The 17,704-nt window shown below is 41.5% G+C and overlaps 1 protein-coding gene across 1 annotated transcript in view; it reads right to left on the bottom strand.

Moving 5' to 3' along the window:
• ADAMTS2 (ADAM metallopeptidase with thrombospondin type 1 motif 2) overlaps window positions 1-17,704 on the bottom strand; it is a 1,719,397-nt gene that overhangs the window by 91,254 nt on the left and 1,610,439 nt on the right. The window contains exon 20 of the mRNA XM_086931466.1: window positions 1,627-1,756. Coding sequence (XP_086787592.1) covers window positions 1,627-1,756 — 130 coding nt within the window. The remainder of the gene's footprint in view (window positions 1-1,626; window positions 1,757-17,704) is intronic.

Raw genomic sequence — 17,704 nt, 5'->3', positions numbered from 1 at the left:
CTGGCCTGTTGCAGACTTTACATTGGCTGCCTATCCGTAAACGGATTGTTTTCAAGGCATTAACTTTGGCCTACAAAGCTCTTCATGCAGTGGGAGCGAAGTACCTCCAAAGGAGACTTGCCTTTTACCATCCGGCTCGCTCTCTCAGGTCAGAATCTCTGTTCCTGGCGGCTGTGCCGCGAGTGAAGAGAGCCCGCATTGGAGGCCGCTCCTTCGGACTGCTGGCGCCACAATTGTGGAACACCTTGCCGCTAACACTCCGGGGAGCCACCAGCCTACTTGCATTTAGGAAAGGCCTCAAAACCTGGCTGTTTACCCTTTAGGCTGTTCTGCTGTTCTCTCTGTTGTCTTTCTGCTTTTCACCTTGTTTTTTATTACTGTGTTGTGTTATTTTGCTGTAGGTCTCCTTATTTAAAGCGCCGGGACACTCTTTTTGAGTAGCCGTGCGCTATACAAAAACAAATATAACATAACATAACATAACATAACATAACATTGTGCTCTACTATTTCTATACCCTTTTTGGATTTTACCAGCTTGAATATACATGAAGTAAGCAATTTACTGTAATTGATATACTTTTTTTGTACATGAGGCTTAATTTAATTAATAATGTTATGATGCCACGATAATGCATCTGTTAAAGTGGGTTTTACTAACATTAATACCTGGTTACGATGGGATAATTGGCATCTACACATTCGAAGGGCAAAAAATTTGCTGTTTCTCTCTTTTTCAAGTTTTTATTTATTTTGTAATGGATATAATGAACTAATACACATTAAGTTTGCTTGCATGCTTCTGGTGCTTGACCCAAGAAAGATATTGTGGAGATTATAAATATATGGAATATGGAGGTACAGCTTAATAAGAACTGTTATCCATGCGTCCGAACATTTTCAGAAAAAAATATACCCTAGTATTGGAACCTTGCCATGTGCTTCCATATATTAGTATGTCGTTCTGATATAATTACGGATTTGAATTTTCTCCAGCATAGACGAAATGTCTCTCTAGAAAACTAACAGCAGAAACAGTCCAAAACGCAAAATTATATATCTCCACGGGAGTTATAAATACATTCACTTCACTTCTTTATTCAAGATTTGGATCTCCAATGTTCTCCACATTAACCCATTTTACAATCAGTATAATAGCAATTCCATTAAAATTTAAATAAAAAAAATGTAGAAAATCTTTGACAAAATATATTTGGTGGAAAAATCAGAAGACTGTGAGTTTCTGCCGAAGTCCTAACATTCCATTTTAAAAACAGAGGCCTTAGAAATTGAGGACGGCAAATAAGTAACGCTGAGCAGATAAATACTACATAATTAAAATCCTGTACACCATGATTATAAAGGTTACAAACATTATCCTTATTCAATTACTTTGTCCAACTGGTGATTAGAATTTTTAGTGGAATAATATTCAAACACAGCAACAACCAAAATCACCTATTGGCAGTACCTACATAATGTAGGCTACATTCAGTGTAGTAGATCAAGAATGCTTTTTATTTTATTTAGCTAAACTAATGCCATAGAATGAAATTACAGTTACACAATGTGGTACATGGATTTTACCCTTGCAGAAAGGTTACAATACCAGCGCGTTACTACTTACTCTGACATGAAGGTAATCGGCATATCCGAAGCATGTCTGGCTTATCCTCATTACACAATCCGATTGTGTTGTCTGTTGTTCTACACAGCACCTGTCTCTCTTGTGTTCCATTTCCACAGGTCACTGAGCACTATACCAAATGGGAAAACAGACTTTTAATCATTTACTTAAACATGAGCATTTTAAATAAAATAATAAGTCCCCCCAAAAATATGAATTTAATGCAAATGTAAAGTAAATTGATTTAAATAAAATAACTTTTTCAATTTACAAAAAAAAATGTTCTGTAGTATACTCCTTAGAATACATCAAAGCAATTACAGTCTATACAACAAATATTTTAAATGACATCTTAAAGTATCTGCCCATGTCACTCTGGATGGACTGCTGTGTGATGTGGTGTGATGCCCAACACGTACTTTTGTCCATCGACCGCACCTCTCATTTCAGACAAGCAGTGATTGAGAACTAATTGTCCGTCATCTTTCTCTTTTTTGAATTAATGTCATCTTGCCATTGTTCTATACAGCGTTCTGTGTGTGCCATTCGCAAGAGTAAACTAACAAAGTCGTATCATCTTTCCAAATTCGGAACCACTCTTGAATGCATTTTCGAAATATTTGTGGTACTGTTCCTTTTTGTAAGGCAGCTTCATCGAAATATGTTCAGCTGCTGTGCGCGCTCCATTGCCTGAGGGGCAGCTGCATCATAAACTCTTCCGAAATGCTGCATTTAATAACAAGGGACTATTTTGCATCTAAACTTCCTTCCATTAGAAAGATAGAGCAGCGTTTTAGCAAGAGATAATCATGAACAAATGCAAGGAGGAGAAAGAGCCACACAAATCTCAAGTATGTTGGGCAGAGAAGCATCAGGAAGTACGACATAGATAGGCAGACTATGGGCCAGATGCATTTGCAAAGGGTCCACAAAAAGTCTGCTTCATAGAATCGGGCAGTTTTGCAACCACAGATAAGTTTTCTGTATGCACAAACCACAAATTATGATTCTGTAACAAGCTATAAAGGTCCCATGTGTCACTGCCTACTCCTAAAATTCCTTCTGCATAGCACCAAGATGCTACCTTGGCTCCAAGTACCACTTTCATTCATTCATCCATCCGTTTGTGGCTTCTCCTAGGGTACTTCCTTGCCCTTCTTTGAGTTACAGTAATGTCTCCTCCACAGGTCCCTGGTGGTCTTTCTACTAACCTCCCACGAATTATTGGTTTCAACAGATGCAAAAGAAGGGAGGTGGGAGGAAGGGGTCTCCACAAAAGCACCTGTTATGTGCCTGGACTTACTTCTCACCTGAAAACGTTCTACCACCCTCTTCGAGAGGTTAAGAGTGCTCTGTTGGCTCGGAAGTCTTTTGTTCCCAACAGGAAAAACTGCTCCGATGTGGATCGAACATCTCATGAAAGCTCTGTAACCATGCAAAAATTCCTGGAGCACCCTTTGGGTGCCTGGCCTACTTGTAGCACCCTCACCACCCAGCACAGGTTGGTGCACGGCAACCTTGTCCATCAGGGAATAGGCTGCTTCGGCTATGTCAAGTCCCAGTAGAGCCATGACACCAGACACCTGACTTTTCAATCTTCAATTGCTGGAAGTGTAGTGCTGATTTTAGCCTGCTTAATATTCCACTTTGGAGAGCTGATCCAATGGTGGGAAATGGACAATGTCCCTGCCACCTAAGAACTGACTGCGTTGCTGAATGCTTTGCATATTAACTAGGTGGTAACTGGACCTCTGCACAAACTTGGCCATGTTCTGGATTTAATGCATTTCCTTTCAATAGGTTTGTGTTCTACATTTTGATCTGATCATTTTCAAATATGTTCCTGTATTTAGGAGTAATTTCGCTTTTCTGTCACTAATATGAATCACCTTGATATCAGCAATATAGCCTTTATCTTATGGATAATTGCCCCATTATCAATTCATAATAAGATCCTGATTTCATTTTGATATTATGATTCTACAGACACAATCATAGTAGTTACGGAAGAGTTAAACAATCAGTGGTTCACCCGAGAACCACCACTGCTGGATAAAAATACATCTGCAGCCCGAAGCAGCTTTATTGTAAGGCTATTTACTGGATGCAAGAACTATATACCTGAACTCTAAAAATATACATAATTTGGCATTTTACAACATACAAAAGATATATTAGAGGCCTAGATTTTGTGACAGTACAATCTCTGTCAAAGATGTTTTGAAAATATTTTTTAAATGCTCGCGACCTGAGCCTGCCTTATTTCTGCCAACCCTTTCTAATGACAGGTGAATACCCAGAAACTAATGTTTTCAACAACATTATCCGAGCCAGGGGTGAAAGTCATGATTCACTTTACACATATACCATGTCATTACCCCAGTAACTCGTCTCATGACACACTGTCTTCACTGAGAAACATTTCCTACCCAAAATCAACATTGCTGAATTTTGCCTCATGTCTCCAATGCTATTATCATCTTAATAAAAATAATCAAATCTCAGGGTCACTTAAGTAAGATTGGCACATTCATTTTCTGAAAATGCTGCATATGAATATGACTGGGGCTTGGGTCTTGTAGAAGCTCCTCAATGATGCATTAATCAGATCTTACGTATTTCATGCGACTTACGGCCAAATTCCAATTCATCACATCCTATAAAATAACTTGAGATATTGATCACTAAGAAAAGTCTTTACCCCTCTCCAGTGGGTTTCAAGCCTGCTTTGTGGAGCAAAAGAAATTCTAATGGATACATTTCTCCAGTTGCCCACTAACAGTTGGGTTTGTGTTACCTTTGATCTCAACCTCTCAGCAGCATTTGATGCTAATAATCACAATATCTAGGGGCGTGGAAAAGTGAGCTAGAGTTCTTGGGTGGATGCAGTCTTTTCGGGCAAGCAACTTCCAAAGCAATGCTATTAGATATTTTGCTTAATCTGTGGTGTTCTTCAGATTTTGTCTCTGTCCAGCCTTGCGCAATATGTATCTTTGCCTATTGTCCAAGCTGATCAATGACTGCAGCCAATGCTTTTCACCTACTCATAAATTCTGTTACCATTTCATGATTTCCTTTCATCCACCACATTACACCCAGTGCCTATTTGCTTGCCAACAACACTAGGATGAAATTAAATCTTCCAAAATTTGAGTTATGGATTTGTGGTGGCTAGGAGTTTTGGGAATTTGCACTTTCTGCAAGGTCACTCAAAATTTGCTTTCCTTTTCCCTGAACCCTATTTTTGCTGGCTTTAGAACTCTGTGCACTCTACCCCGGATAACCGATGGAAAATGCTTGTGCTCTTCCTTTCAACAATGTAAAAGTGGTATAGTCCTGGTAGCATATTTAACTTATTTGTAAGTCCCCAACATATAGTACCAATGTGTATTTATGGCCTGTAAGGTAAATGTCACAAGCGAACTGCAGCACACATTGTTTCATCTGTTACAGTAACCAGAGTGACAGTGTAAACATGACTGCAGTTCTGCCACCAGTAGCCTGGCTGTGTATGCTTTAACTGCAAATTCAATAAGTCAAAATAATGCCTTTTGACAGACCTAAGCCTTCCTTATACATATCTATAAGTCTTCCCTTAGTAGGTTGTATGGCCCATAAGGCAGGGTGCATCGTATTTAAAAGTATGACATGCAAAGGTTTAATGTTAAACACGTTCTTACAATGAAAAAACTCTAAAACTTGTTTCCTTGTAGAATGGTGGGATGTTTCATAGGAACGGATTGAGACATAATATTAAATTTAATAAATGTTATCTCTGCCTAGGAAAGAGTTACAGATTTTATTTCTGTACTTTTTGAAAGTATTACAAGCCTGATTCACTGGAGAAGTCAGATTTGTAATAAACATTTTGGGAAGATAACTTTTAAAAAGTTACTTTTGCCGAGCCTGAATTGCTTGGAAGCTAAATATGCACTTTGTTCTCCCTTTTCTGCCATCCAGTAACTAGCAATAAAATGGGCATTAACAAGGTGTGAACTTACTCCCAGAACAGGGGCAAAATGTCTTGGGAGTTGGGAGGTATTGTCATGCCCTTGACAGGATGACCTGTGGAATGGGCCCAAGGGCTTGATTAACTTCAAAGTGGCCTTTACTGTCACAAGAAGATGTAGCTAAAAAATATGCAGGCATCCTTATGTTGTCCTCCCAGCCACACCCGCCTCCATCACCTTGGGTCTCCTATTGACATCACAGGTTGAGATCCTGCTGGAGTGTCAAGACCTGCTTGACATGTCTGCTGGAGAATTTCCTTCCTATAGCACACTTCAAAAAGGGAAACAAGGTCAAAACAATTTGTGTGCATCCGATCTCTGGGAGATGAAAGCTCAGCTTTATTTTAGCAGACTTCTGTCTCCGAATTTATTGGTGGTACTGGGAATGCGCAAAACAGAATTTTAGTATTAGTTGAGTCAGGACATTAGGATAAGCATACTACACGACCCCCCACACACACAACCCTCAGAACCCAAGTTTAGTGTGGCTGAAGACTTAGGCAATCTTGAAAATACCAATAGTGGCTAGAGTTAGCCCTGGTAATATGTTCCTTTAATTCATTGGTTAGGGCACCCCCAAGGGTCATTCCAATCCACTAGCTCGTGTCAGGCACAAACGTGGAATTTCCATGCCACCACTTCAGAACACTCCTTGAACTGAGGGAGATCACAAGAGAACTGAACCTGATATCTGCAACTTGAGAAAAGCTCTGGAGCACTGAACCTGCTCTTTCTCGTTTGTACTCAGGACAAAGAAGTGGACTCCAAGGGTCCTACGGCTGACCTCCAGTTTAAGCTACAGATACATAACAAGTTCAAGCTCCAAGAGGCCTTTCCTGCCACTACCCAGCTGATCAGTGGCAATTGGACCTGGACTGGGCCTTGCCTGGACCGAGCTCCTGGGGACCTTTACAAGTGTACTTCTTTGATGGATTGGGACAAAAAGAGCAAATGTCAGAAGGTAAAATATGTGGCCAGGATGAACCTGATTATTGTGTCTGACCAGTGCTCGCAGTCAGTGTCAAATTGTACCTATGTCCTGTTCTACCGTGGCTGTTGACTATTATTGGCACTGTACTTCTTGGCACTATTTCCCTTAAATCTTTCTTAAAACATTACATCTCATATCTACGGTTCTCCTTATTGAGAGAGGAAAGAACTCTGTTTATTTAGACCTTAGTCTTTAAACAAAATCGGATAAAATTCATAACCCTGTACAAAACCAGTTAATAACAAAGCAGTACACAACTTTTTAAAATCTAACAGTTCCTTCTATGCACTCCACCTTGCTACTTCTATTCAGCAATTAATTTCATCAATATGCGAGTTATTAATAATCTTTAAAAATATAAAAACCTATGTACATTCTAAAACAGAAAGCCTAGTCCTTATATCATTTAAGATAGTGGCAAGTTCTTTTCATTAAACATTATCCATTTGCTGGACAATATTAAAACCATTTAACCTTGCTTCACCATGGTTTTATCCTTCAAGTGTTACTAGATGTAGTATACAGGGGTGTTTATTGTCCTTACTTGAGCTTTTCCCTAGCCAGTACATTCACCCCTTTCAGATAGTACCCAAGTGCAATTGCTATTTCTAGATGTTCCATTCTTAACAGTAAATTAATCGCTTGGGCTCTTACTCTTATGTCATATTTTATAAATAAAGGTCGCAAAAATCGTTTCCTAATTTCTATACACATGAAGCAATCGAGGAGTATGTGCATTATTCCGCACTTAGTCCCTAACCCACACTTACAAATACCATCGCGGTGCATCATTTCTGTCATGACTCTCCCCTCCAATCGCCAGGGGATAATGCCGATTCTAATTTTTAAGATGTCCCATCTGAATCCATGGTTCGGCAGGGCTTCGAGGTAAGGATACCCCATGTCGGCTTCCCATACATCTATCATGTTTTGGACTGATTCTTTATTTCTTTAGTATTCTAGGTCTTGTGTTCTGGAAAGTTCCTTTCCTTGTGCTCTTAGTGAGCTTTTTGTAAAATTTACCTCTAATGAATTTTGAGTTACACCCACATTTAGGCAGCACATTATCTCCTTTATTTTCTTTTTTGCCTCAGTTGCCAATCTCAGGCTACTGTGTCAGATTTCCTTGCTACACCAATGTGAGACCTTTCGATCTTCCCCCTGGGATTGGCGTTTCCAAAATCTGGCCACTAACATTTTGGCCTGGGTATTCCACGCTATCATTCCTCTTTCAAGTCTGATTGCCTGTACCATTGCAGACTTTGGTAGGGACAGAAGCATTTTTAAAGCCTTGCTTTCCTCCCGATCGCAGACGCTTTTGCCATTAAAGAGGAGCACCTCTGCTCTGTACAATACTTGTGGGGGCACCATGGCTGTAAAAGCCTCTAGCATGGGTTTGTGAGACATTTCACCGTAGTTTTTGTTAAATTTTTTCAAACCGCAAATGGAGGCCGAAGCTTTTGCATTCTGGTTTTCCAGAAGTTTGTTCTATTTTAGAGTGGATTTGAACCGTAGGCCCAGGTATTTACATTCTTTCACCATTTCTAGTTTTGTTTTTTCAAGATACCAACAAAAGCTTTTTGACCCTATCCCGAAACACATGACCTTTGTGTTTTCCATATTTACTGTTAACAGTTTATTTTTGCAATATTAATTAAAAGCATTCAATTTCCTCTGTAACCCTAGCTTGGTCTGGTCGGTAATGACTAAATCATCTGCATACAGCAGGGATGAGATCTTTCTTCCACTCATTCTGGGGCTGGCACTTTTTTCCACCTCCAATACTGCTGGTAAGTCTGCTAAAAAGATAGGAAAGAGAAGTGGGGCCAAGACACAACCTTGTCTTAGCCCATTTCCTATATCTATTTTCCTTGTGAGTACCCCCTGTGTGTCTTTTATTACTTGGGCCCAGTTCCCTCTATGTAGTTCTTTTAGTATTTCTAATAAATAGGGTGGGATATCATTTTTAATCAGGCACTCCCAAAGTTTCCCCCGGTCCACCTGGTCGAAGGCTGCACAGAAGTCGACAAACAACACAGCATATTCCCCCTTTGTTCTATCGACTTCCATGCCAAGGCCCACAGTACATAGCAGTGGTCCACCGTGGAGTGCCCTTTCTTTAAGCCCCCCTGTTCCACCGGGATGATTTGGTTGGCTTCTACCCAGTTTTTTAGTTTGCCTAGCACTATTTTAGCGAAAATCTTCTCCCCAATGTCCAGTAAATTGATTAATGTATAGTTTTTCGGACTATGCATATCCCCTTTCTTGTGTATGGGCCGTATTATTGCCCCTTTCCAGGTGTCGGGGAATCTCCCAGTGTCTAGGATAATTTGGAACATGTTTGCGAAGAATTTAGCCCACCAGTCTGGTTGAGTTTTAATTATCTGTGCTGGGAGGTTATCTGGGCCTGCTGCTCTTGTAAGGTTCAAGCCCATTATTGTTTTTTTAACCTCAGTGACTGAGAAGTCGGGTTTCATATCTACTACCAGACCGCTCCAATCTGTGTACAGATTCTCTTCCCGATCTGTCCCCGGGCTATACAAGTCCTGTAATTATTCCTCCCAAGCAGCTTCTTTCACTATACAGTTCATTGCCCCTGGCTAGCAGTCTGCTGCTGAAGGCACTAATGTAATTTCCAGAACTGGCGTAGGTTTTTTGTTGCTATCGCCTCGAGTAGCTTTATCCAGCACCCTTCTTTAAATTCTCTTTTTACCCTCCTAGTTAGCATATTATACTCTCTTTTTAGGGCCTCTAAAGCTTTTCTACTATCCTGATCCCTGTTTCGGAAATTACAGCGTGCCATTCTCCTGACTTCTCTTTTCTTCTCCTGGCATTCCCTTGTAAACCAACCAGTTACTTTAACCATCTTTCTATTACTCTGTTTAATTGTATTATTTCCACCGTTTACATCTTTCAGTCCCTTACTGAGTATTTGGACTACCTCCTCGATTTTTCTTACGTACCAATCGAGAGTTTGGCCACTCACTGTCTCCAAGTCTAGGTTTTGTTGTAAATTTATTAATCTTGAGACATATTCTTCCGTTAGCCTAGTTGTACAAGGTCTGGGGTAATCCATCTGTTGTTCCATAACTTGTGGGCGGGGTGCTAATTGAACACCGGAGAACTCTAAAGCCAACATATTGTGATCACTTCCTTCTCTATTCATAATCCTAAAACCAGTGTTTCGGTGGAAGTTCCAAGGTGTCAGATAGACATAGTCAATGGGGCAGATTTGAGCACCCAGCTTAAAGGTTCTTTTCGCGGGGAAGTCTACCTGGCTTCTTCCATTTAGGCAGAAGAGATTTTTAGCTCCCAAAAAATTCACCAAATGCGTGTCCTTTGCTCCTGTTATACATGATGGAAAAGTAGCTTGTGGTATTTCATTAGCCTCTAGTATATCTTGGAACCAACAATCTACATTCTTAGGATGCAGTTTATGATTAAAATCACCACGTAGTATATTCATGTCCTTACAATACGTCTCGCATAAAAAGTCCATATCCTCTTTAAAAAGAGCCATTTCCTCCACATATTGCTCAGTGGAGGCCCATTGCATATACACATTTATAGTCAAGATCGTATCCATATTTATGCATCCTGATAGCAGTATTCTACATACCAGCAGCCATTTACATTTCACGGTTATTTTGGTTGCTTTTTTCGTAATTTTTGTTGACACCAAGGTCCTTATTCCACCCGCAGAACGTCCAAATCTACACTTCTTGGCTAGTCGGTTTAGTTGGCAGAATCTATCGAAAGTTGAGGTCTTACCACGTAGCCAGGTCTCCTGGATACACATGATCTCTGTATTTTCCCCCAGTTCCCTTATGTTTTTTTGTTTCTCCTCATTTCCTAGCCCATTTACGTTCCAGGAGGCTAATCTTATGCTATGTGGTATACCTTTTTCCTATTCAATGTCATCTAGCCAGCCTTCCTCCACCTGTTCTTCAATGAATTTCGATGAGGGGCCCGCCTGGCCTGATTCAATACTCCAATTTCCCCACCAATGGTCAATATTTGAGTTGTTTGCTACTATTTTGATGTTACCTAGCGGTGCTCCATCATCTTCCTTGAGTTCACATAGCCTGACCTGTCTCTTTCCTAACCCTGAGTGATATTTTAGGAAGTTTTTTCCCTGCCATCCCGTCTCGTCTACATCTGCAAACACCTCGTTCTCATCTAGTAGTCTAGTTCCCTCCTTCTTGAGTTCATTAGCTGCTTTCTCGATTGTATCTTTTACCAAATTGGAATACAGTGTGATTCTTGTGACCTCCTTCCCTTCTCTTGCTTGTCTAAAACCCACTACCATTAGGTCGTTTGTTCCTATTGCTTTCAGGTTCTGACATTTTGCAAATCCTTGCAGAAATTGTGACCTATTTAAGGGTGGCCTCTTTCCTAGGTTCTTTCCCCTTTTCTTATAGGGATTTGTTCAAAGTATAACCCCATATTCTCATTCTTCTCTTTCCTTGTCCTGCTTACTAACAGTGGTTCATTCATCTTGGCCTTCTCTAATTGATTATTTGAGCTACTAGTTTGTGCTTCCCTTGTAACTCAGGACTGCAGATGTCCTCCCAGTTGTCTCCCCGCCACCTTGGGCTGTGCTTTGGGTTTGATACTATCTAGGTTCCTCTGGATTTTCAAGATCTTAGGTGGGAGTGCAGATTTTACCTGCCATTTTGGAGTTTTTTCCCTTATTATGCTCATAAGGGGATTGGGTCCCTTTGTTTCCTTATCCTTCGTACTTATTTCCTTTTCCACCCCCGGTTCCTCCTCGGTGGTTTGCCTCTCTTTCCTTACTGCTTTTTTTCCCTGCACCTCTTGCTCTACTTGTTTGCCCACGTCTAGTTTGCTCTACTCTCCTTATTATCCTCATTGGCCACTTTAATATATAGACCTGATGGCTCTCTTTGGATTGTTTATCTTTTTGGAGCTGCCCTTTCCCCCGAGTATCCGGGTCTGGGTTTGCAGTTTTATCTACCATCTTTACCATGTGTTCTCTTCCTATTGGTGGTTTGTTACCCTCCACCTGTGTCTGTAGTTGGGATTCACAGTCAGGTACTTGCCTTACCATATCTGGCATATGGGATCTTATCCCCTGCAGTTCCCCCTCTAGTTTTGCTAGATACATTTTCTGATTTTTTAGAACAGAATTATTAGACAGAGTTACTTCAAGCAGTCCTTTCAAAGTCTTTTGTAGTATCAGCATTAAATCCAACATAAAAGCAGTAGACAATGATGAGAGGTCGCAATTTAATTCTGGGTTTAACTCAGGAGTTTTGTTCAGTTCATCATCCTGATTCAAACTGGTATCTCGAGTTTCCAGCGGACTTTTATTTCCATCTCTTTTCTGGCTTGTCCTACTTCTCAAGGAGGTTTCTGTTACTCTCTCCATCCCTACCATAGGAATAGGATTGTTCAGTTGGATCTGGCTATCCAGGGAGCATCTCTCCAGGTCAAAGGAAAAGAGGTCGTGCTGTGATGACGACAACCGTGGCGATGGTAGGCCCCTCTGATCCAGTAATAACTGTAGCGAGTGATTAATCATATTAAAGGAGTCGGACTTGTGTACCTCTACTGGTAAGGAGGCACATGCATTCTCTCCCCTTTCTAGGCTCCCATTCAGAGATGCTAGTTTGCTAATAGCTTTTTCTTGATCTTGCTCTTGTTCTTGGTCGTGAACTTGTGCTAGTGTAACTTCTTTTTTAAAATGTCTCCCCACAAATTCCTTTATTGGGTTTGCTATGGCTCTGCCAGGGGGTTTAACCGGTGCTCTGGGCCTTTTTCCTCCTTTTCCTTTCCCTTTCCCTTTCCCTTTGACAGGGAATAGCTCTATACTCCCACAGGTGCCTTCCAGGGAGCCCAGGCTTTCTGCGTTTATCGCGTTCAATTTTGGCATCAGGTTATGTTCTGCCAGATTTTTCACTTTTTTTTAGACCATCCTGATACTTCCCCTGTTATTATTCGCCGGTGCCGTTTTCTCTGACTTCTCTTCCCGGTTATTAGAAGAGGGTAATGTTGCTACCAGTTTATCCTATATCACTGTCCTTGATACTTTGTCTCCCTGGTTGCGCTTTACGTTCTCAGAAATTCTTCACTGGGGGTGCCGGTTCAGCTACCAATTTCTGACTGTAATGTTTCCACCTTCCCCCCTGATCTCACAGGTTCCTGCCAAATGCAGGCATAGAGAACATGCAATTAAAAAAAAAGAACGCACTCCTCCTCTCCTCTCTGCTCCCCCACTTACCTCTGTGTGTCTGGCCTTCATGGTGCACCTCGTGCCTGGCTTCTCTGCCTGCTTAGCGCAGGGAGCCCCCTGCCCCCACCGTTCTCTGTCCTCCTCTTCTCGTTTTATTTTCCACTCCGCTTTGTATTGCGTTTTTCCGATTTTTCGATTTTATTCCTTTCTTCTTGTTGCAGCCTTGTCACGTTAGGGCTGATTCCTTTCCTTAGGGCCGTTTCGCTCACGGCTCACGGTTCTCGGCGCCTTCAGCTCCTTCGGCACCCTCCCAGCCTGTTTGCGCCATCACCGTCACCGTCTACGTCAGACGCAAGACGCGAGGAGGGCTGTCTCTGGGGCGGAAGCGGAGGCAGGGACGGGCTACGAGCAACGCGATCCGGCAGGCAAGGCAAGGTAATTAGAACATCCTTATTGGATTTTTTTTCATATTTGTTTCCTATTTATCTAATTCCTTTTGGGATTTTTATTGTTTTGCAATTTAACTTTGCTACTGTTTTAGTACTGCATAAATACTTTACCCATTGCCCATAAGTTAAACCTGTCTGATCTGTGCCATAGCTACCAGGGGTCTGAGCTCAGGTTAATTTAGTAACTTTAAGGGTTAATAACTGAAGTGGGTACCCAACCTTTCAACTAATGCCCCATTTAATTTCAAGGAGCTTCTTTGGAATCCATGTTCCTAACTAAATTACCACAACCCCAGCACATTACTGGCTAACTCTGGTTAGAAAATGTGTATCAAACTTAATGCTAATTGAGCCACGTATACACAAGTCACAGAAGTTTCAAAGCTATGCTGTTTTTAGTTATAAATCTTACTGAGGGTTCTTTTACATTTTACCCAGTTACTTTACACCTGTAATGATTCCACTTTTTTCTGGTCTATAATATCTGTATTTGAGCTAGCAAAGCTATCTTATCACCACCTCAAAATTGTTTGTAAAATGCAGCTACTCTGCTGGGCATCTATTGGACAGAAGCATACCAAAGTAGTGTTGTATGGGTGTAGGAACAGTTTACTATATTGGCAACACAAGCAAGTCAACTTAATGATGTCCCATAATGTATTAAAATATGACCGATCCCAAAATATGTTTCCTCTAGCGTTTATGGCCTGTCAAACCGATATGACATAAGAGGGAGTATTAGCAACTTTGAGGACATTCAATTTTGGATAGTTCTAAAAACTACCCTTTCTTACATTAGTCATTCACTGCCTAATCTTCAGAACTATTAGCCATGCTAATCTCATTAGCCTTGCTCATTTTGGGAGTTGTTTATAACATAAAACATGTTTCTGCTTTAATTTATGTTAGATTATATCCTCCCCATGAAGGGAAGTAACATTTTTAAAGTGGGTCAAGAAGTTAGGTTTATGTGATCTAGAAAGTTATGTTTACTTGAATCTTTAGCTAAATAAGGAATGAAAAATGCATACAATCACATTTAATTTGAAGATATAAATATCTAAGATATATACTTTTCAAGAGAGAATTCATTTCATCATAGTCTTTGTGTTTCTGAGATCTGGGGAGAATGCCCTGATAATGTTTTGAGTGGTGTTGATGATGTTTCTGGGTCTAATCATTTAGATAATCAGAATTCAGGCCAACATCAGAGGATGGCCGAGGAGGCAACATAGAAGCGATTCATGATTGCTGTTTCTGGAGAGGAAGTAGACGATGAAAGGATGATGGTTAGTGATGCATGATCTAATGCCTTAGATGAGCAGGGGTCAGTTGCCCACTGTGGTGATTGTTATGAATGTTGCAGGAAAGGCAGTTGAATTGATTATGTAGAGTAGGGTCTCAGGTTCTAATAGCTTTGCTTATCAGGGATTAGTTGAGTGCTCTGTTGAGTACTCAGGTGATCTCCCTAGCTGGTGTGGCATTAACATCTGTGAGCATGGTGTTGTGGCTGAATCATCGAATTGCTCTACTAGGCAGAGCAGTGATTCAAAAGGGTTAGATTTTATAGGGAAGTATTAGTAGGGTACTCAAATAGGTGACTGATTAAGTTGTGAAGTAGGAGTAAAGTGGTGGTAATGATTCATCATGGAAAAGTGTAGTGTATGTGGAGGCATGTAAAGACCAAATAAGGGAGTAGTAAAGGAGCTTTTCTATTCTATGCAAATCACTTAATCTCTCCAGGGGATTCAATGTTCTATAAATATGCTGCAAGAGTAAAAAGTAAAATGAGGCTAAACTTTATGAGAAAATGGTTCCACCAAAGCCGATGTTAACAGTATTGTGTCTATGCGAAATTGATAAGAGAAGCAGACAAGGAATAGGCATTGGGAAATGCATCAGAATATGCTACAGCCAGTAGAAATGGAGATAACGTAAGTAGCACGCACAGTTACCAATGAGAAAGTAGGAAAATGAGGTGGCAGGACTTAAGTCCCTTTTAAGTTTACATTAAAAGCAATAGATTTCTCAAGCACAGCACAAATGCTGTGCAGGCGAAACCTAACATGGGGAGTAACTCAGTAGATGCAGTAGTGCTGCAACAATACAGGAAGTCTCTATAGAATTTACCCTGGGATACGCTCCCTCTATGAAGTATCCATGAAATCCTCTCCGAATTAGAGGGAGAGGTGAATAAAGGAAAATCTATGAAGTTGACCCAAGAGAAGAATGGCAGCAGCTTACTGAAGGGTCTATGGAGACCAACACAGGGAAGAAAGATAACAGCCAACTACAGTGCTTAAAGTGACTCCAACCATGATCAGAGAAGAACAAACCACTGTACATTTTAGAGAATATACCTAGGAGCGAAGGGAGAGCAACCACTAAAGAGTTTATCAAGTCCACTCAGGAGCAAAGGTAGATCAAACCATTAAATCGTCTATCAAGTGCACCAAGGAACAGAGGGAGAGCAACCCACTGAAGAATCTAGGGATTCCATCCAAGAGTGGAACAGACAGAAACCATTATAGATGTTATGTTCTACCAAAGTGCTGAGCGTGCACAGTCCTCAAGGGTGCCCATGGAATCCACCAAGGAGTGTAATGTGACCACCCCCAGCATTGGCAAAAGAATAAAAATAAAAAAGTCACAAAATGTGGCCACGTCATTTCCTAGGCATGCACATGCGTGATGACATAAGCACAAGCAGCCATTATCCACGCATGCGCGCACCTATGAACTAAAACATGCACTATTTTTTATTTATTTACAGATCGGAGGTGCAATTTGCTGCACGGCCCTCTAAAATAATATATTTTTTTTAAAAGGCCTGCTGGGCAGTTGGGAAACGGCTGAGGGAAAGTGTGAGGGAAGGAAAACATTTAAAATAAAGCTGAGAGGGGGAGTAATTGCAATTGTAATTGTATTTACATATTGCTTACTTCCCCTGACGAGGCATCAAAATGCTTTTCAGCAAGTAGCACTCTACTCTGGAACCCAAAAAGGATTAATGATGAATTAGTATAGTGAAATATGAATTTGTTTGAGCAGTGGACAGATGAGAAGCAGAACACAAGGGAGATAGCAACGAGGGTCTGGGAGAAAAGCACACAAGAAAGAGACCAACACTGGAGGGCCGAGAGGAGGAGAGCTTGGGGGAGAGAGAAACATGGAGCGTGGTGGGCTGGGGAGTTTGTCAGAGAGATACACAGAAGAGAGAAAGTGAGCAGCATATGAAGAAGAAAGCAGCCCAGTGAGTTAGGGAGAAACATGCGAGAGAGAAAGCTGTAAAACACGTGCACTTTCATGGAATGCTTACAGAGAAAGAACAAAGTAGCTCCCTAAAAGTCAGCCAAACAAAAGGATGGTAAAGAAGTTATGCTCCAGAAAGGGACAAACAAACACAAGAAGAGGAAGTCAAGCCAATGCGCCGCAGCGAATAAGAAGCAAGCAAGTGAAAATAATAATATAGTCAAACAATGGTAAGCAATGGATAGCCTATAAGTCCACTGTAAGTTCTTGGTAAGTCTACATTAGAATTTTCACAGCCAGATAACTTGCGCCCTCTGGTAGTTGAGGTCTACAAATGCAAAAGCAGGCCAGTGCTGTGGATGGAATAATTCGATCTAGAGAGCCGCGAAAGGTGAGGAAGGAGGGTGATGATAAATGAGTGTTCCTTATGGTTTAAAGAGGACCATGGAAATCATGTGCAAATAAGGTATTGTTGGACTTGGCCCTTCTGGCAGGTTCACCCCTAAACTTTTTGCTTTGTGAATGTGAATTAGTGGTAGTGATTTCTGGTTTCTGCGCACTTTCACTGTGTCCCAGTAGAAAGTGCGTGCGCACTCTGAGTGCGTGGAGTAAGGCTGGCCTGCCCTCCCATAGGAATGCATGGGGAATGTTTGTGTTCCTGGTAGTTCCTGATGCGTGAGGTGTGCAGGCTCGAGTTTGGTATGTGCGGACTCGTGTGATTGAATGCTGCGCAATGATGTATGCAGCATGTATGTGTCTAGTGTGGAAGTGCCACTTACAGACATGGGTGTGCGTGTGCAGTGAGTGTGCTGGCATGTGATTGGCTGGAGCTGGCTGGTGAGCCTGGCTCCAGGAGTCTGGATATGTCTACTAGACAGAAGGCACCAGGCCCCCTTGAACCCCAACATGCTGCTGCTGGGCGCCAGGAGGACCGCCTGCCTGGAGGCCCAGCGAGCTGGCTCTGGGCCCAGCCTTGCCTCCCCCTGCCTTGCTGCATTTCCTGGAGGACTATTGCTGTCTTTTGGGCCAACTATAGCTTGGGAGCGCTTTATTTTTGCCCCCAGCGCTTAATAGCGCTTTACTTTGCTTCTAGCGCCTGGAAGCGCTTATATTGCTGTGATAGCGCTTGGGAGCGCTTTATCTGTCCACATGTGTTTAGGAGCCCAGAGAGGCTTGCGTC

The sequence above is a fragment of the Lissotriton vulgaris genome, chromosome 7, assembly GCF_964263255.1.
Source record: "Lissotriton vulgaris chromosome 7, aLisVul1.2, whole genome shotgun sequence".
Lineage (NCBI taxonomy): Eukaryota > Metazoa > Chordata > Amphibia > Caudata > Salamandridae > Lissotriton > Lissotriton vulgaris.
Note: the sequence above shows the minus strand (reverse complement) of the source record. Positions and strands in the feature narration are given on the sequence as shown.